The 21,612-nt window shown below is 37.6% G+C and overlaps 1 protein-coding gene across 6 annotated transcripts in view; it reads right to left on the bottom strand.

The window, feature by feature from the left end:
* Positions 1–21,612, bottom strand: part of LOC110459789 (protein kinase C iota type-like) — a 50,871-nt gene that overhangs the window by 10,763 nt on the left and 18,496 nt on the right. For 5 of the 6 annotated variants that reach the window (XM_021512227.1, XM_021512230.1, XM_021512231.1 and 2 more), the window contains 7 exons: positions 21,321–21,485; positions 18,554–18,651; positions 15,909–16,045; positions 15,437–15,522; positions 13,883–13,970; positions 6,030–6,155; positions 4,348–4,427 (listed from right to left, as the gene is read on the bottom strand). In XM_021512227.1, coding sequence (XP_021367902.1) covers positions 4,348–4,427; positions 6,030–6,155; positions 13,883–13,970; positions 15,437–15,522; positions 15,909–16,045; positions 18,554–18,651; positions 21,321–21,485 — 780 coding nt within the window. Of the gene's footprint in view, positions 1–4,347; positions 4,428–6,029; positions 6,156–13,099; positions 13,188–13,882; positions 13,971–15,436; positions 15,523–15,908; positions 16,046–18,553; positions 18,652–21,320; positions 21,486–21,612 lie in introns of all 6 variants that reach the window. The other variant, XM_021512229.1, reaches the window with a different exon arrangement.

Here is a 21,612-nt window from a genome sequence, read left to right as displayed (position 1 = left end):
ATACAGCTGAACTGTGTCCTACCCTAAACATAACAGCACGATACAGCTGAACTGTGTTCTACCCTAAACATAACAGCACGATACAGCTGAACTGTGTCCTACCCTAAACTTAACACAATACAGCTGAACTGTGTCCTACCCTTAACATAACAGCACGATACAACTGAACTGTGTCCTACCCTAAACAGAACAGCACGATACAGCTGAACGGTGACTGGACTAAACACAACAGCAGGATACAGCTGAACAGTGCCTACACTAAACATAACAGCACAATACAGCTGAACTGTGTTCTACCCTTAACATAACAGCACGATACAACCGAACTGTGTCCTACCCTAAACATAACAGCCCGATACAGCTGAACGGTGACTGGACTAAACACAACAGCACGATACAGCTGAACAGTGACTACACTAAAAATAACAGCACAATACAGCTGAACTGTGTCCTACCTTAAACATAACAGCATGATCCATCTGAACTGTGTCCTACCCTAAACATAACAGTATGATACAGCTGAACTGTGTCCTACCCTAAACATAACGGCACGATACAGCTGCACTGTGTCCTACCCTAAACATAACACAATACAGCTGAACTGTGTCCTACCCTAAACTTAACACAATACAGCTGAACTGTGTCCTACCTTAAACATAACTGTGTCCTACCCTAAACATAACAGCCCCATACAGCTGAACTGTGTCCTACCCTAAACATAACACGATACAGCTGAACTGTGTCCTACCCTTAACATAACAACATGGTACCTACCCTAAACATAACAGCACGATACAGCTGAACTGGGTTCTACCCTAAACATAACAGCACGATACAGCTGAACTGTTTCCTACCATAAACATAACAGCACGATACAGCTGAACTGGGTCCTACCCTAAACATAACAGCACGAAACAGCCGAACTGTGTTCTACCCTAAACATAACAGCCCCATACAGCTGAACTGTGTCCTACCCTAAACATAACAGCACGATACAGCTGAACGGTGACTGGACTAAACACAACAGCAGGATACAGCTGAACAGTGACTACACTAAACATAACAGCACAATACAGCTGAACTGTGTCCTACCCTAAACATAACAGCACGAAACAGCTGAACTGTGTTCTACCCTAAACATAACAGCACGATACAGCTGAACTGTGTCCTACCTTAAACATAACAGCACCATACATCTGAACGGTGACTGGACTAAACACAACAGCACGATACAGCTGAACAGTGACTACACTAAACATAACAGCACAATACAGCTGAACTGTGTCCTACCTTAAACATAACAGCACGATACATCTGAACTGTGTCCTACCCTAAAAATAACAGCATGATACAGCTGAACTGTGTCCTACCCTAAATATAACAGTATGATACAGCTGAACTGTGTCCTACCCTAAACATAACACAATACAGCTGAACCGTGTCCTACCCTTAACATAACAGCACGATACAACTGAACTGTGTCCTACCCTAAACATAACAGCCCGATACAGCTGAACTGTGTCCTACCTTAAACATAACAGCATGATACATCTGAACTGTGTCCTACCCTAAACATAACAGTATGATACAGCTGAACTGTGTCCTACCCTAAATATAACATTATGATACAGCTGAACTGTGTCCTACCCTAAACATAACAGCACGATACAACTGAACTGTGTCCAACCCTAAACATAACAGCACGATACAGCTGAACTGTGTACTACCCTAAACATAACAGCGTGATACAGCTGAACTGTGTTCTACCCTAAACATAACAGCACGAAACAGCTGAACTGTGTTCTACCCTAAACATAACAGCCCGATACAGCTGAACTGTGTCTTTCCTTAAACATAACAGCACGATACATCTGAACTGTGTCCTCCCCTAAACATAACAGTATGATACAGCTGAACATTGTCTGCCTGAACATAACAGCATGATACAGCTGAACAGTGACTGCCCTAACATAACAGCATGATACAGCTGAACTGTGTCCATACATCTGAACTGTGTCCTACCCTAAACATAACAGTATGATACGGCTGAACTGTGTCCTACCCTAAACACAACACAATACAGCTGAACTGTGTCCTCCCCTGAACATAACAGCACGATACAACTGAACTGTGTCCTACCCTAAACGTAACAAGACGATACAGCTGAACTGTGTCCTACCCTTAACATAACAGTATGATACAGCTGAACATTGACTGCCTGAACATAACAGCATGATACAGCTGAACAGTGACTGCCCTAAACATAACAGCATGATACAGCTGAACAGCGTCCTACCCTAAACGTAACAAGACGATACAGTTGAACTGTGTCCTACCCTTAACATAACAACATGATACAGCTGAACAATGACTGCCTTAAACATAACAGCATGATACAGCTGAAAAGTGTCCTACCCTAAACATAACAGCATGATACAGCTGAACTGTGTCCTACCCTTAACATAACATGATACAGCTGAACTATGTCCTACCCTTAACATAACAACATGATACAGCTGAACATTGACTGCCTCAAACATAACAGCATGATACAGCCGAACTGTGTCCTACCCTAAACAAAACAGCATGATACAGCTGACCTGTGTCCTACCCTAAACATACCAGAATGATACAGCTGAACTGTGCCCAACCCTTAACATAACAACTGTCTTACCCTAAACATAACACGATACAGCTGAACTGCGTCCTAACCTAAACATAACAGCACGATACAACTGAACTGTGTCCTACCCTAAACATAACAGCACGATACAGCTGAACAGTGTCCTACCCTAAACGTAACAAGACGATACAGCTGAACTGTGTCCAACCCTTAACATAACAACATGATACAGCTGAACATTGACTGCCTTAAACATAACAGCGTGATACAGCTGAACTGTGTTCTACCCTAAACATAACACGATAAAGCTGAACTGTGTCCTAACAGCACGATACAGCCGAACTGTGTCCTACCCTCAACATAACAACATGATACAGCCGAACATTGACTGCCTTAAACATAACAGCACGAAACAGCTGAACTGTGTTCTACCCTAAACATAACAGCACGATACAGCTGAACAGTGACTGCCCTAAACATAACAGCATGATACAGCTGAACTGTGTACTACCCTAAACATAACATCACGAAACAGCTGAACTTTGTCCTACCCTAAACATAACAGCACGATACAGCTGAACTGTGTCCTGCCCTAAACATAACAGCACGATACAGCTGAACTGAATCCTACCTTAAACATAACAGCACGATATAACTGAACTGTGTCCTACCCTAAACATAACACAATACAGCTGAACTGTGTCCTACCCTAAACATAACAGCATGATACAGCTGAACTGTGTCCTACCCCAAACATAACAGCACGATACAGCTGAACTGTATCCTACCTTAAACATAACAGCACGATACATCTAAACTGTGTCCTACCCTAAACATAACAGCATGATACACTGAACTGTGTCCTACCCTAAACATAACAGCACGATACAACTGAACTGTGTCCTACCCTAAACATAACAGCGTGATACAGATGAACTGTGTTCTACCCTAAACATAACAGCCCGATACAGCTGAACTGTGTCCTACCTTAAACATAACAGCATGATACACTGAACTGTGTCCTACCTTAAACATAACAGCACGATACAACTGAACTGTGTCCTACCCTAAACGTAACAACACGATACAGCTGAACAGTGACTGCCCTAAACATAACCACATAATACAGCTGAACAATGACTGCCCTAAACATAACCACACGATACAGCTGAACAATGACTGCCCTAAACATAACAGCATGATAAAGATGAACTGTGTTCTACCCTACACATAACAGCACGATACAGCTGAACAGTGACTGCCCTAAACATAACAGCATGATACACTGAACTGTGTCCTACCTTCAACATAACAGCACGATACAGCTGAACTGTGTACTACCGTAAACATAACAGAATGATACAGATGAACTGTGTTCGACCCTAAACATAACAGCATGATACACTGAACTGTGTCCTACGTGTCCTACCTTAAACATAACATCATGATACACTGAACTGTGTCCTACGTGTCCTACCTTAAACATAACATCATGATACACTGAACTGTGTCCTACGTGTCCTACCTTAAACATAACATCATGATACACTGAACTGTGTCCTACCTTAACCATAACAGCACGATACAACTGAACTGAGTCCTACTCTAAACATAACAGCATGATACACATGAACTGTGTCCTACCCTAAATATAACAGCATGATACAGATGAACTGCGTTCTACCCTAAACATAACAGCATGATACAGCTGAACTGTGTCCTACCTTGTTGAGGAATCCCTTCAGTATGGACGCTGCCTTGACAGACAATGATCGTGGAATTCGTATAGTTTTCTCCAAGATAACTGAAACATCAACCAACACAGTATAGTGTTTGTATGATGATTTTACCAGTCATCATTACTTTCCTATATTTACGCTGATATAAAGCTGCTAGTTGTGATAATTGCATAATACATCATCAGTTTTTCTCCATGTTATCTGGGCCCAGATTTTTAAAATGTTATTAATTATTAACTCAATCAGTGGTTAGTGCAAAAACAAATAATTTATATCTTAAAAAACAACCTTTAACCAAGATGTATAATGATTTTACCAGTCATCATTACTTTCCTATTTTTACGCTGATATAAAGCTGCTAGTTGTGATAATTGCATAATACATCATCAGTTTTTCTCCTTGTTATCTGCCCCCAGATTTTCAAAATGTTATTAATTATTAACTCAATCAGTGGTTAGTGCAAAAATAAATAATTTATATCTTAAAAAACAACCTTTAACCAAGATGTATAATGATTTTACCAGTCATCATTACTTTCCTATTTTTACGCTGATATAAAGCTGCTAGTTGTGATAATTGCATAATACATCATCAGTTTTTCTCCTTGTTATCTGGGCCCAGATTTTTAAAATGTTATTAATTATTAACTCAATCAGTGGTTAGTGCAAAAACAAATAATTTATATCTTAAAAAACAACCTTTAACCAAGATAAAACTGAACTTTCCAGGTAGCAAATATTTTAGTGTAGAGTAAAATTACACGCAAAATAAGGATTTTTGTACATTGTTTATTGACCATATTATTACAGGTTGAAAAATACAGGTAATCACCTTCTGAACAACTGGGCCCTGATAGATAATTTTAGCACTAAATCATGACTGGTGTATTACTGAAATCAATGTACAGATATGGGATTGCACTATAATAAGTATGTTAACAATATAAAGGAATTTTTAAAGTCATGTCGTTTTTGTGCAAATACCTACATTGTATAAAGAAAGCTGTAAAATGCTTCGTATTCATACAAACAATGCATCATCTGTGTATACTGGCTTCAATATACATTTACATTTTTGTCACAAAATAACCATCAAATTCTCATAATTTTCCAATTTCAATCAGTATGTGATAAACATATACTCTTGAATTGAATTTTAGCACAACTTTGAAATTGTGTATTTCCATGAGGAGAGGTACATAATATAACTTGTTTACCTTGATATATATCTAAGCGAAAGTAACTTGTGTTTAATGTTGAAAGAGCATATATTCCTGGGTTGTATACTTAAGACTAATAGAGGAAGTTAACTTGTGTTTAACTTGGAAGAGCTAAGGGAGGTAACTTGTGTTTAACTTGGAAGAGCTAAGGGAGATAATTATAATCTTGTGTTTAACTCGGAAGAGCTAAGGGAGGTAACTTGTGTTTAACTTGGAAGAGCTAAGGGAGGTAACTTGTGTTTAACTTGGAAGAGCTAAGGGAGGTAGCTTTTGTTTAACTTGGAAGAGCTAAGGGAGGTAAGTTGTGTTTACCTTGGAGGGGCTAAGGGAGGTAAGTTGTGTTTACCTTGGAAAAGCTAAGGGAGGTAAGTTGTGTTTTCCTTGGAAGAGCTAAGGGAGGTAAGTTGTGTTTACCTTGGAAGAGCAAAGGGAGGTAAGTTGTGCTTACCTTGGAAGAGGTAGTCTTCAGTGTTCTGGTCCGGATTGTCTGCTGCTCCTACCACATCAAACGGAGATCTTCCTGCCAACATCTCAAACATGAGCACTCCAAGGGCCCACCAGTCCACACTGAAATCTGTATAAGTGGGATACATGGTGATAATGCTTACTACACTAGAGGGAACTATGATCCACATATTCCTGGGTTGTATACTGCCTACCACTAGGGGGAGTTATGATCCATATATTCCTGGGTTGTATACTACTGACCACTAGAGGGAGCTACGATCCATATATTCCTGGGTTTTATACTACTGACCACTAGAGGGAGCTATGATCCACATATTCCTGGGTTGTATACTATTTACCACTAGAGGGAGCTATGATCCACATACTCCTGGGTTGTATACTACTGACCACTAGAGGGAGCTACGATCCATATATTCCTGGGTTTTATACTACTGACCACTAGAGGGAGCTATGATCCACATATTCCTGGGTTGTATACTACCGTTCCACTAGAGGGAGCTATGATCCACATATTCCTGGGTTGTATACTACTGACTACTAGAGGGAGCTATGATCCACATATTCCTGGGTTGTATACTACCGTTCCACTAGAGGGAGCTATGATCCATATATTCCTGGGTTGTATACTACTGACCACTAGAGGGAGCTATGATCCACATATTCCTGGGTTGTATACTATTGACTACTAGAGGGAGCTATGATCCATATATTCCTGGGTTGTATACTAATGACCACTAGAGGGAGTTTCTAATGATCCATATATTCCTGGGTTGTATATTACTGACCACTAGAGTGAGCTATGATCCACATATTCCTGGGTTGTATACTAATGACCACTAGATGGAGCTATGATCCACATATTCCTGGGTTGTATAGTAATGACCACTAGAGGGAGCTATGATCCACATATTCCTGGATTGTATACTACTGACCACTAGAGGGAGCTATGATCCATATATTCCTGTGTTGTATACTAATGACCACTAGAGGGAGTTTCTAATGATCCATATATTCCTGGGTTGTATATTACTGACCACTAGAGGGGGCTATGATCCACATATTCCTGGGTTGTATACTACTGACTACTAGAGGGAGATATGATCCACATAATCCTGGGTTGTATACTACTGACCACTAGAGGGAGATATGATCCACATATTCCTGGGTTGTATACTAATGACTACTAGAGGGAGCTATGATCCACATATTCCTGGGTTGTATGCTACTGACCACTAGAGGGAGCTATGATCCATATATTCCTGTGTTGTATACTAATGACCACTAGAGGGAGTTTCTAATGATCCATATATTCCTGGGTTGTATATTACTGACCACTAGAGGGGGCTATGATCCACATATTCCTGGGTTGTATACTAATGACTACTAGAGGGAGCTATGATCCACATATTCCTGGGTTGTATATTACTGACCACTAGAGGGAGCTATATGGTCCACATATTCAAGATTAATATATAAAGCAAGCCATAGTGTAAATTGTATACCACAACATGGACCACTAGAGGGAACCAGTGTGAAATGTACTACTTTCAACCACTTAAGGGAAACAACATTTTTACATGGATCCTCTTCTTTAACTAAACAATATTAAACTGAAATATTACATTTCTGCCATGTTGCCATTCAAATATATAAATGTTTGTTGTTTATGTCAAACATGTATGTAGTTAGGGCCCTGGATACAAAATGTACCTTCAAATAGTAGGTTAACAGACTAGAGTTAACAAAGGTAATACCAAAATATTAATATGTTTCACCATACAAACTGTAATGTAGTGCAAATGTCAACATACATGTACATTTCCATAATATTGTTATGTATAACAAAGGGAATGAAAATCAAACTTACACCTTTCTAAAAAGTACCTTATTCTTTCTTTAAGTTACTCCCCTTTTCAATAACTCCTTATCTTAAAGTTACCCCGTTCTCAATAATTCCTTATTTTAAAGTTATCCCATTCTCAATAACATCCTATCTTAAAGTTATCCCATTCCCAATAACTCCTTATCTTAAAGTTATCCCATTCTCAATAACTCTACATCTTAGATGTAACCCATTTTCAGGAAATTTTACAATTATCTAAAAAATACTCTATTTTCAATTTAAAAGTTTGCCCATCCTCAATAAATCTGTTTGTCAAAGTTACCCCATTTTCAGTATATTTACATGTACCTTATCTGAAATACCATATTTATCCTGCAATAAGCCCAATGAACCAACACATAAAATTTGACTGAATTAGTGGGACAGGTTTATTACATTACAGGACAATGAAAAACTTTTTTTTAAATTAGTGGTATGGGTTAATTACAGGACAATGAAAAACAGGACAATGAAAAACCTAGTTTTTTTTAATAAGTTGGACGGGCTTATTACAGGACAATGAAAATAAATAAAAAAAATAGTGGGACAGGCTTATTACAGGACAATGAGAACCTAGTTTTTTTAAATTAGTGGGACAGGCTTATTACAGGACAATGAGAACCTAGTTTTTTTTAAATAAGTGGGACGGGCTTATTACAGGACAATGAGAACCCATTTTTTTAATTAGTGGGACGAGCTTATTACAGGACAATGAAAACCTATTTTTTTAATTAGTGGTATGGGCTTTTTACAGGACAAAGCTTTTGTCAGCATTCCTTCCTAACTGCAATAAATAGTGGTAAGCTTATTACCAAGCATGGGCTTATTCCTAGATAAATATGGTAACCATGCCAATAACATATACCTTATACCTTTAATACAAATATAACCTACTTTAAACTTTTAATACAAATATAACCTACTTTAAACTTTTAATACAAATATAACCTACTTTAAACTTTTAATACAAATATAACCTACTTTAAACTTTTAATACAAATATAACCTACTTTAAACTTTTAATACAAATATAACCTACTTTAAACTTTTAATACAAATATAACCTACTTTAAACTTTTAATACAAATATAACCTACTTTAAACTTTTAATACAAATATAACCTACTTTAAACTTTTAATACAAATATAACCTACTTTAAACTTTTAATACAAATATAACCTACTTTAAACTTTTAATACAAATATAACCTACTTTAAACTTTTAATACAAATATAACCTACTTTAAACTTTTAATACAAATATAACCTACTTTAAACCTTTAATACAAATATAACCTATTTTAAACATTTAATACAAATTTAACCTATTTTAAACCTTTAATACAAATATATAGAGTTAATGTAAGATGCTATATTATTAGATTTTCCCCGCAGACTGTTATATTGTAAGTCAACCATGAAGAAAGCAATACAGCTGTAACCATACTTAATATTCAAAATGTTAGTACAACAACGAAACTACAGATTAATGGATTAATGTGAACACTTTCTGTGAAATGTTACATTTCTATAATATCCTTGATTTTGGTTGGCTTCAAAAGCATGTAAAACAGCATCTAGAAACTGTTCCTGACACTAGCCTTCATATTAACATTAGAAAATCAACACTGATGAATCCTGCAAAGAAGAATTCTGTTTTCCGTGATATTACCACAAATTTCAACAATACAAAGGCTTTCTCTCATCTTCATTCCCTTTATATACAGATTGTCATTAACAAAGTGCCGGATATCATAGATAAATTCACTAACATAATAAACACAGAGAAGCTAAAAAGCCAACAGTTCCCATCAATAGCAATATATCCAAACACAAGAAAGATAACTCTGTTTAGCATATATGTGTATGGTAGCAGGCCACAATATAGAAAAGTGTCATAGATTTCTGTGTATAGTTATTATATAATTAGGACTCTCAAGCAGATATAACGAGACTACACAAGCATCAGAGTCGGCAACTGGTTCCAGATACATTTTCTTCAACTTTTTGTTATTGCAATCTTGAATCGATAGGTTTCATGATTCTCTGTCTAGCACATACAAAAATTGATCATTTTAGTCACAATCATGTAACACTTAGGCAGAAACTTTCATTATTTATTTTAGTTGAAGTCGTAATCATCTAAAGTCTCTGAAGATACAAAACAGGTTATGTATTCAAACAAACTTCAGCAAGGCAAAGTTTTGCCAACTATCCATAGTCCCCTATGTCTGAACAAACTTTTATGAAAAATGAAGAAAGGGCGATAACCTGTATATAGTGGTGTACAAGACAGGGCGATAACCTGTATATAGTGGTGTACAATTTGTTTGTTTGTTTGATTTTGTTTAACGTACTATTAACAGCTAAGGTCATTTAAGGACGGCCTCCCCTGGGTGCAAGATGCATGCGTGTAGTGTATGTGTGTGTATTTTGGGAGGCTGCAATATGTTCGTGTTTGTCTCCTTGTGATAGCGCGGAACTGATGCATATAGTGGTGTTCAAGACAGGGTGATAACCTGTATATAGTGGTGTAGAAGACAGGGCGATAACCTGTATATAGTCGTGTACAAGACAGGGCGATAACCTGTATATAGTCGTGTACAAGACAGGGCGATAACCTGTATATAGTGTTGTACAAGACAGGGCAATAACCTGTATATATAGGGGTGTACAAGACAGGGCGATAACCTGTATAGAGGGGTGTACAAGACAGGGCGATAGCCTGTATATAGAGGTGTACAAGACAGGGCGATAACCTGTATATAGTGGTCTACAAGACAGGGCAATAACCTGTATATATAGTCGTGTACAAGACAGGGCGATAACCTGTATAGAGGGGTGTACAAGACAGGGCGATAGCCTGTATATAGAGGTGTACAAGACAGGGCGATAACCTGGATATAGTGGTGTACAAGACAGGGCGATAACCTGTATATAGTGGTGTACAAGACAGGGCAATAACCTGTATATATAGTGGTGTACAAGACAGGGCGATAACCTGTATATAGTGGTGTACAAGACTGTATCAGTACTTAAACTTATACAGATACTTTGTTATATTCAGAGGTACTTGTAGGTGACAGAGTATAGGCGATATGCCCCAGACAAAGTCTCACAAAATGAAGAAAGGGCCATAACTCTGTATATATCCAGACCTAAGACAAGATTTCATTATGTGATACCTTTCATTCCAAGACATTATAGTCTACCAAATTTGGTAATTGTTGGTGACAGAGTATATGTGATATGCCGGGGACAAGGTGACACAAGGTGACCACGTGAACTCCAGTTGAGACGCGAGACACCATTTCAGTATAAAACCTCATGCCGTTCCAGGAGTTTCTTGCATATAAAATTTGGCAATTATAGGTGACAAAGTGATACAGACAGACAGGCAGTACCTAGTGTCCTACCCTTCTATTCAGAACACTACTTATATAATATTATATGCTTTCTTCTTCCAGTATCAACAGCTCAGTACAAAGACAACCAGCAATGCAGTAACTGTGCCCAGACACAGGGTTTTAGGCCTAACCCTGATTGTAGATTTAATACAGGTATAGTAAAGTGTTGACACAGCGATAGTATGAGGGGGAAATCTCAGCCTCGCAGACACAAATTCCTCAGGTCAAATATTGGAGCATTTTCCATATACAAAGGTCTATCAAATGTTTTTGCTGTGCTGCAGAGAAAATTCTGGATATTATATGCTAAAGCACGCTATGAATGTGGTTAAATGGAGGGTAAGGCAAGTGACGACAGGTGCCAATGATTGTATTCTAAAAGATAAATAAAGATTAAAGATATTATAGATATCAGTATTCTACTTCCCAGTTATACTGAATTAAATCTAAGCTCTTTAGACCAATATGTAAACAGAATTGTTTTTTGTATACATTTTATATTATACAGTTACACAGTATTGCATGAGTCAATGACATATATTACTGTCATACAACAGACCTAGAGTCAATATGTTAGAAAAACATGTTGTCCCGAAATTATGGTCAAAATTTATTATTTCAGTTATAAAACAAGCTGCTAAATACCTGATCAGCTCCAGGGTGTCACATAACTAATTCAAGTTCTTTAAAAATCCCCTGAATTCCCTATTGTTATCACTTCAACAAACTTCTTTAAAATACGATTGAACAAAATGATGCTTGCAATCGGGTATTCTTGGTGAACGATTACATTTTCTCTCATTTCCCTGTGTGTAAGATAGAGCTGTCCAAGGTAAGAAAGGAGTGTAGAAAATTTCTATCTTACACCCCATTTCACGAGACTTAACGCCACAATGACATCACGTCAGGAATTTGGAACTCTCCGATGCCGCAATGCGGAAAAGGCGACGTGATGAAATTAAAATTGTTAACTATGTATTTACCTTACACATTAGAAAGATGTGATTAATTTTTCAGAGCAAACATTGTTTGCAAATATGGGATATGCTTAACTCATTCACCCCTGAAATGGACTATTCCAACCTTTTAATTGGAAGAGTTCAAATGCATCTTCAGGGGTGAATGAGTTAATCTGGCTGGCTGATTCATTTTTGTCTAAAAAGCTCAGGGGAAAAATTGATATTTTCAAAATGGTGGCAAGTCCAAACGCATTTTCATGGTTTCTGGCCTTATTCTGGTTGTTGGAATGAGAGAAAAATTGATTCCCTATCCTACACCCATGGGCATGAAAGATGCTTATAATATTTCAATCAACAGCAATAAAATCCTGTATGTAACTGAACAGCAGGACATAATACCAGAGCAAATAACATTTGACCATTGATTTGAAACATCATACAGGCTTTTAGCAAGATATAATTTATTTTGAATTTTTGTTATCTGGCTGAGTGAAACTTAAACTTGTGCACTTGACATTTTCATGAGCCTTATTTGACCTGAGGAATCTGTAAGTCTATAAATGCAGTAACTGTGTCCTGTACAGGCACATCAGTGACAATTACCATGCATGTCTGGCAATTTCACACACATTTCAGTGACAATGTACACGCATTTCAGTGACAATGTACACACATATCAATGACAATGTACACACATCCCAATGACAATGTACACACATATCAATGACAATGTACACATGTATCAATGAAAATGTACATGCTTATGTGACAATGTACATGCATATGTACACATGATGTATACCATAATCCTCTCCCCTGAGGACCTCTGGAGCGATGTAATTTGGAGTTCCACAGAATGTGTTAGTCCGGTCTCCTCGCAACAATCCTTCCTGTTAAACAACGTGGCAGACAACAGGTTACATATACAGTCACAAGTAGTTGGTGTTACTTAAATACTCTGTCTGAATCAACAAAGGTTCTGTCAATTGACTGCAAGCCTGTCACTAAATATTTTCTTTATGAATATACCATTCAATATTTTAGTTCAATTTCTTATAAAATAAATCTATAATTCATCTAGTATAAAAAAAATATCAGTTAATTTTAGTATTAATTGGCTAAAGCAAGCAATCAATGCAGACATTTGTTGATTCATAATGACCTAATTGAAAAACCATCCATCTACAGTTGTCTCCCTTTTATCAAAATTCCCAGTCTTTCAAATGACTCCAATTCTTTGCATGAATCACCACAAAATACAGCGTTAACTTAAATTTTACTTAACCCTTTCACCACTGTAGACCAAAATGGACTCATCCAGATCAAAGCATAGTAGAGTCTACTAAAGTTACATAGAGGTGAAAGGGTTAAAAAAGGGAACTGATAACAAAAAAATAACAAAGGGGAGACAACTTAGAGTAGGATTCCTTAGGCCTGAAGACAAAAAGCTTGAACACCCTGAAAAGAAGCCAAGTATTAGTAAAAGATAAAAACATAAATACCATATCCACACTATTATAGTCTACGGTGTACCATCACCCGACAGGAGTCAGTGCTGCCATCTGGTGATGGATATACAACCTACCATAGTCTTCGCCGCGGAGAATTTCAGGGGCTATGTAATTAGGGGTACCACAAAAAGTACTGGTCAAGTCTCCGTTCCGCAGTCCTTCCTACATGGTCAACAACAAGAGCAAAATCAGGGCTCATTTCTCAAAGCCTGGTTAACTTAATTTTTTGTAAATGCAACTTTTCAAAACATTACATTTTGAAAAATATCTGAAATTTTAGATACATTTCTTTTTATCATTGCCATATCATCTTAAATCCTGACATGAGGATTTAGTTTGAATGTTGAATGAATGCTTGTGTATAAGGATTGGGTCCTACTATAGACAAAAGAATAAATAACTTCTAGTAGTTTTCCATTTGTATACTGACATCCCCAATAATTTTGTTGACCAGATAGCTCTGTTGTAGAGACAGTGTAAGGGACTTCTTGGTTATAACCTATGAAGCAGTTCATATGAAAAATGTGTGCAGTGTTTAAGGTAGAAACATAATAATCAAGTAATTCCTTAGATCATCACATATGACATTAAAACTATATCATGTGATAGGCGATACGAAATCCTATACTATATATCATGTGATAGGCGATACAAAATCCTATACTATATATCATGTCACAGGAGATACGAAATCCTATACTATATATCATGTGATAGGCGATACGAAATCATATACTATATATCATGTCACAGGCGATACGAAATCCTATACTTTATATCATGTGATAGGCGATACGAAATCCTATACTATATATCATGTAATAGGGGATACGAAATCCTATACTATATATCATGTGATAGGCGATACAAAATCCTATACTATCAAGGCATTACAAGTGATTCAAATCCCCTCACATTCACACATTTCGACATTGAGAGGAAATGAAGTCACTAGAGCGGTTTTTCTAAAAATAGTAACAGTAACCATGACCTTGAACATAACAAGAGGCCCATGGGTCTTAACGGTCACCTGATATATTTATACAGAGAGTTGATTTCTGTTTTTAACATGAACAGAAATATTATTCAAAGTGACAAAAAACAATAAAACCACCTTTTTCAATATCAAGCATGCAGATTTAAGACTGAAAAGTATTTGAAACTAGCACCCCTTATTCTAAACAAGGAAAATGAAATTGTATTTTAGCACACAGACTCCATTGGGCCCCACCCTACAGCCCTTGGGGGTAGGGATGGCTCAAAATTTACAAAGTATCAAACTGTCAACTTAGGGTTATAATTCCAATCAAGTTATCAACATGTAATATTCAAAGTATCATTTGCCATTATAAACCATAACAAATTTTGAAATCATGAAATTCCGTTGAGGAATGAAGTCGCTAGAGCGATGACAATGAGTGTAACATAAATACGGGCGGAATTCTATATCGTCTCAAACTTTTGTTGCGAGGGGATAATAACTCACCAGTAGTAACCTGTTCAAGTTACACAGTAAATTGATATGTATAGTTCTGTCTGTGAACTGGCCATGGTTGACAACGCTGTAGTGTACCACACAAATGATGTAGGTATAATGTACCTTACACATGCCGTAGATAATTACGTACCTTACACATGCCGTAGTCGGTGAGTTTGACGTGGCCCTCCTGGTCCAGTAACACATTGTCTAACTTGAGATCTCGGTACACAATACCTGTGACAGGGACAAAGTGTAAGTCATGTACTACATATAAACACATTACAACAAATACCATTCTCTCTTCTGCCGAAAGGCTATAATAGTGGACGTAAAACCATCAAAATCCCTACCAATCCACCATCATGGATGTAATTAGTGTTCAAAGATGTCATAAGTATCTGTTTCTTTCTATTTGTCAGGTCTTTCAAACCTGTTTTCCCTAAATCTGTGGAGCTTGACGACACAACACTCCTTTTCAAAATTAAATGTAAATTCTGAAAATATTTGTAGTATTTTGTTAATGTGGACTATCTTTGACTTGTTCAGGAGATTCATTCAGCTGAATGATATAATATCACCTTTTATTCTTATGATTTTAAGTACATGCATAACAGGCTTACCCCTCTCATGGAGGAAGTTGAGGGCTAGACAAATCTCAGCGCCATAAAACCGGGCGTGTTCCTCTGGGAGTCGGCGCTGCCTCTGCATGTGGAACATCAGGTCTCCACCACTCACAAACTCTATCACAAAGAACAACCTACAAACACAACAAATCAGATTACTTTATTACAGACAAGCGGAGGCAACTCTATCACAAAGAACAACCTACAAACATAACCAATCAGATTACTTTATAACAGACAAGGGGAGGCAACTCTATCACAAAGAACAACATACAAACACAACCAATCAGATTACTTTATTACAGACAAGCGGAGGCAACTCTATCACAAAGAACAACCTACAAACATAACCAATCAGATTACTTTATAACAGACAAGCGGAGGCAACTCTATCACAAAGAACAACCTACAAACACAACCAATCAGATTACTTTATAACAGACAAGCGGAGGCAACTCTATCAATCCGATTAGCTTACAACAAGAGGCCCAAGAGGGCCTGTATCGCTCACCTGAATATTTAAGCAGTCATAGCAAAATATTCTCATTAAATATTATATTGCACTAAAAATATTTCCCTCACAAACTTTGTTGGCTCCAACTGTTGAAATTACCAGGAAAATATTATTACAAGATTCTATGCTTTTTGATTCTTCAGAAGTTGCTTGACATATTTTTCCCTGTGACCTTGTAAGTAGGTCAATGTTATTTTCCTTCTCAAATTGGTAAGCTCTATTCCAAAAGCTACCAGCCAAATCTCATGAATCCATTCCTTTTAGTTCTAAAGAACAAATCCATTAAAATGTTGTTGACCTCTGTGACCTTGAAAGTAGGTCAAGGTCACTTTCATTCGCAAACTTTGTTGGGCTCTTTCCTAGGAAGCTGCAAGCCAAATATAAAGATTCTATACCTTTCAGTTGTTCAGAAGAAGTCGTTTGAAGTGTCTGACACATTTGACCCCTGTGACCTTGAAGGAAGGTCAAGGTCATTTTCTTCCTCAAACTTTGTCGGGCTCTATCCCAGGACGCCATCAATCAAATATAAAGATGCTATACCTCTCAGTTCTTCAGAAGAATTAATTTGAAGCTTTTGACACATTTGACCCCTGTGACCTTGAAAGTAGAACAAGGTAATTTTCATTCTCAACCTTTGTTGGGCTCCATCCCAGGAACCAATCAGCCAAATATGAAGATTCTATACCTTTCAGTTCTTCAGAAGAAGTCGTTTGAAGTTTTTGACATATTTGACCCCTGTGACCTTGAAAGTAGGTCAAAGTCATTTTCATTCGCAAACTGTGTTGGACTCTATCCCAGGAAGCCACCAGCCAAATATAAAGATTCTATACCTTTCAGTTCTTCAGAAGAAGTCGTTTGAAGTGTTTGACACATTTGACCCCTGTGACCTTGAAAGTAGGTCAAGGTCATTTTCATTCTCAAACTTTGTTGGGCTCTATCCCAGGAAGCCATCAGCCAAATATGAAGATTCTATACCTTTTAGTTCTTCAGAAGAAGTCGTTTGAAGTTTTTGACATATTTGACCCCTGTGACCTTGAAAGTAGGTCAAACTAATTTTCATTCTCAAACTTTGTTGGGCTCTATCCCAGGAAGCCACCAGCCAAATATAAAGATTCTATACCCTTCAGTTCTTCAGAAGAAGTCATTTGAAGCTTTTTACACATTTGACTCCTGTGACCTTGAAAGGAAGGTCAAGGTCATTTTCATTCTCAATCTTTGTTGGGCTCCATCCCAGGAACCAATCAGCCAAATATGAAGATTCAATACCTTTTAGTTCTTCAGAAGAAGTCGTTTGAAGTTTTTGACATATTTGACCCCTGTGATCTTGAAAATAGGTCAAACTAATTTTTATTCGCAAACTTTGTTTGGCTCTATCCCAGGAAGCCACCAGCCAAATATAAAGATTCTATACCTTTCAGTTCTTCAGAAGAAGTTGTTTGAAGTGTTTGACACATTTGACCCCTGTGACCTTGAAAGTAGGTCAAAGTCATTTTCATTCTCAAACTAAGTTAAGCTCCATCCCAGGAAGCCATCAGCCAAATATGAAGATTCTATACCTTTTAGTTCTTCAGAAGAAGTCGTTTGAAGTTTTTGACATATTTGACCTCTGTGACCTTTAAAGTAAGTCAAGGTCATTTTCGTTCTCAAACTTTGTTGGGCTCCTACCAACAAAGCTTTCAGCCAAATATCATGACTCTAGGCCTATCCGTTCTTCAGAAGAAGTTGTTTAAAGGAAAAGTTGACAGACGAGGACGGACGGACGGATGGACGGACGGACGACGGACGACGGACGATGGACCATGACATAAGCTCACTTGCCCTTCGGGCAGGTGAGCTAACAACGACACTATCTACATTAAATTTTGGCAGTAGTGACATCATATAAAACTACCAAAATCAGTCTGCAGTTCCGAGGCTATGAGTTTGGTGTAGTGATATGGATATGTCATCCCATCATATAGTAACTTACAATCTGACCAATATAACTAAGAAGGGGGACTTATAATGTATGTTCTCTAATCATCATTTGTATCTATATCACAATGAAAGACCACTAGGGGTCTGAACAAAACGATTGACCCCTCATGATGATCTGCTAGAGACCTTAGCCCAATGGCTGACGACTCACCTACTAGGGGTCTGGAAACAGGAATGTAGTCCTACAAGGAATGGGTAATTTGTTGCCGTCTCAAACACATGTTTCTCCGTCTGGACCCAGTCAATATCCTGTAACATATACATGGTAAAGTAGAAAGTGCTCCACTAATTCATAGAACAGTAGTTGATAATCAGGTAAACAGGAGCCGGGCTAGCTAGCTTCTATTACATGATTTATGATAGAGAAGGCAGGTCAAGGGTAAAGTGATGTGGTAGTGTGATGTAGGTAAATACTATACACATGTACCGGGACATTACTTTATAAATGTTCGCTGAAATGATAAATTTGCCATCGTGCAGAGGTCAAAAAAGGTGAAAACTAAACTGCAGTGTAAATTTCGTGATTTACACGATATAACTAAGGGTAAAATAGGCAGGTGCTCTCATTTCAGAGGTCAAAAAGGGCAAAACTTACAACTGCAGCGAAAATTTCACGCTATACAGTATAGTAAAAGTAATATAGGCCGGGGTTAGGATAAAGTAGGCAAGCATACTGCAAAGTCGGCTAGTACAGGACAAAATGTGTGGGCTCCTTCCTAACGAGTATTCTATCCGAGAACATGGCAAATATCCAAAAGCTGTATGCACTCAATTAAAATTCCCACAGACCACTAAAACAGCAATAGCTTAGTAGTGTGTGTATTCATAACAACATCTTCATACAAACGTTTTACAGTGTTCTTTAATTAAATCAGAATAATTGACAGATTAAACAAATTTTTCACAGGATAAATAGAAAAAGAAATGATCAAAGACTAATTTGTTAAAGAAGTAGCCATGCAAATACAGACATCAAATCAGTGTGGTATATATTAACTGTAAATGAGTCCGAAAAGAACATTATAAAACATTTTATAGAAATACTTCTGAAGTGATTCTGAATATATAATCTAAACATCATTACAAGAGGCCCAGAGGGTCTGTATCGCTCACCTGGATACCAAAGCAATCAGGGCAAAATATTCTTCGAATGAGATCAAGGGAATATGCCAGACCCCAAGGCCAACCCTTGTAGCATATCTGTATTAGATTCTTCATGCCCAGCAATTTTATGTATGGTTATGGGGTGGGGATCTCAACTGTTTCCAAGCTTTGACTCAGAAACTAGGTCCCTAGGGTTGTGGCCAGACCCCAGGATCAATTCTAATATCGTGACTGCATTTGTCTCTTTTTGCCCAGCATTTGTATATATAGTTTTGGAGTGGGGATCTCAACCATTTCCAAGTTATGACCCAGGGGTTAAGTCTGCAAGGGTGGGGCAGACCCTGGGGTCAATTCTAATATCATGACTGCATTCGTCTTTTTATGCCCAACAATTGTATATATAGTTTTTGGGTGGGGATCTAAACCATTTCGAAGTTATGACCCAGGGGTTAAGTCTCCAAGGGTGGGGCAGTCCCCAAGGCCATCCTGGAAGCATATGTGCAATCATCTCTTTATACTCAGCAATTGTATACAATGGTTATATGGTGGGGATCTCAACCATTTCCAAGTAATACACTGTTTTTGGCCCCACCCCTTAGCCCGGGGGGTCAGCCCCACCATTTGTACAATTTTGAATCCCTGCCACCCATGAATGCTTCCGACAAAATATGATCAATGTCCATGGCATAGTTCTACAGTAGAAGTCTTTTATAGCAATATAGCCAAATTGACCCCTTTTTGGCCCCGCCCTCAGCCCCCTGGGGGCTCAGCCCCACCATTTGTACAATTTTGAATCCCTGACACCTAGGGATGCTTCCAGTCAAATATGGTTAATATCCGCCTTTTAGTTCCAGAAAAGAAGTCGCTTAAAGCAATATTGCAAAACTGACCCCTTTTTGCCCAGCCTCTCAGCCCCCTGGGGGGTCAGCTCCATCATTTGTACAATTTTGAATCCCTGACACCTAGGGATGCTTCCAGTCAAATTAAGTTGAATTCCAATCAGTGGTTAAGAAGAAGAAGTTGTTTAAAGAAATTGTTGACGTACGGACGGACGACGGACGCAACGGTATGGCATAAGCTCACCTTGGTCCACCTAATAATACAGTGGTTCTGTTAATTTGACCAGCTTCCTTACACAAACCTTATGATAGTGTTGTAGTGATTGCCAAATATTCTGATTACTCCTCATTCATCAAATCAGTAAAGAGGATATTTATTAGTCTATGATCACCTAACAAGTTTTCCATCTATATGAAAAGACAAGCAGTATCGATACAAGTTCATTTTCAGTATATGAACATTGTTGTTCAATAGGGTGTTGTAATATAACATGCTCATGATCTGGCCTGAACTACCAGATTTTCATTATAATAATGTTAAATAATGCTTTAAAATAAACTGTCTTCATGCTCAAATATGGTAGCAAATATGTTTTATAATGAATTATACTTTGTATTTACCTGCCGATGGAGGCAAAGCTAGTGAGAAATTATTCAAGGTGATTATGAATTATCATTTATTTACATGTGTCAAACAATATCTTATTATTGTCTTCAATATAAACTTGCTTTTCACAGGATGCCAACATGTTCATAACATTAATTGGTAAAAAAAATTATCTAAATTTACTCTTGTCTAAAGATTTCAAACAATGTGTAATCCGATTTTTACGAACCATTCATTGATGTAATTTTGCATGCCCAGTAGTAGCCAGCCAGTGTATATTTTAGTCCTTTTAGATCTCAAGTTGTTCTGTGTAATAATATCTTTAGATCCAAGAAATATCATATAACTGTAACCACCGCAATCCTTACCTCATCATCATTAACCAACTCTTTTTTTATGACCTTCATGGCGTAGATGCGTTTCGTACGTTTCTGTTCCACCATCAAGACCTTTGCATAACTGCCACGGCCTATCACGCGCAACATGTTAAACTCGTCCATAGAAACGGTCCTGTTTCCTGTGCCTGAGCCCATCTGTAACCAAGACAACACAGTATGTTACCATGGCAACATCAAATACTAATTAAGACATCAATGACATGTTCTTCTTAGTCGAAAGAATATATTACTACTATGTATTTTCTACTTCCTTTTCTGTATT

The sequence above is a fragment of the Mizuhopecten yessoensis genome, unplaced genomic scaffold (genome assembly GCF_002113885.1).
Source record: "Mizuhopecten yessoensis strain PY_sf001 unplaced genomic scaffold, ASM211388v2 scaffold10225, whole genome shotgun sequence".
Classification (NCBI taxonomy): Eukaryota; Metazoa; Mollusca; class Bivalvia; order Pectinida; family Pectinidae; genus Mizuhopecten; species Mizuhopecten yessoensis.
This window is presented reverse-complemented; position numbering and strand designations above follow the sequence as displayed.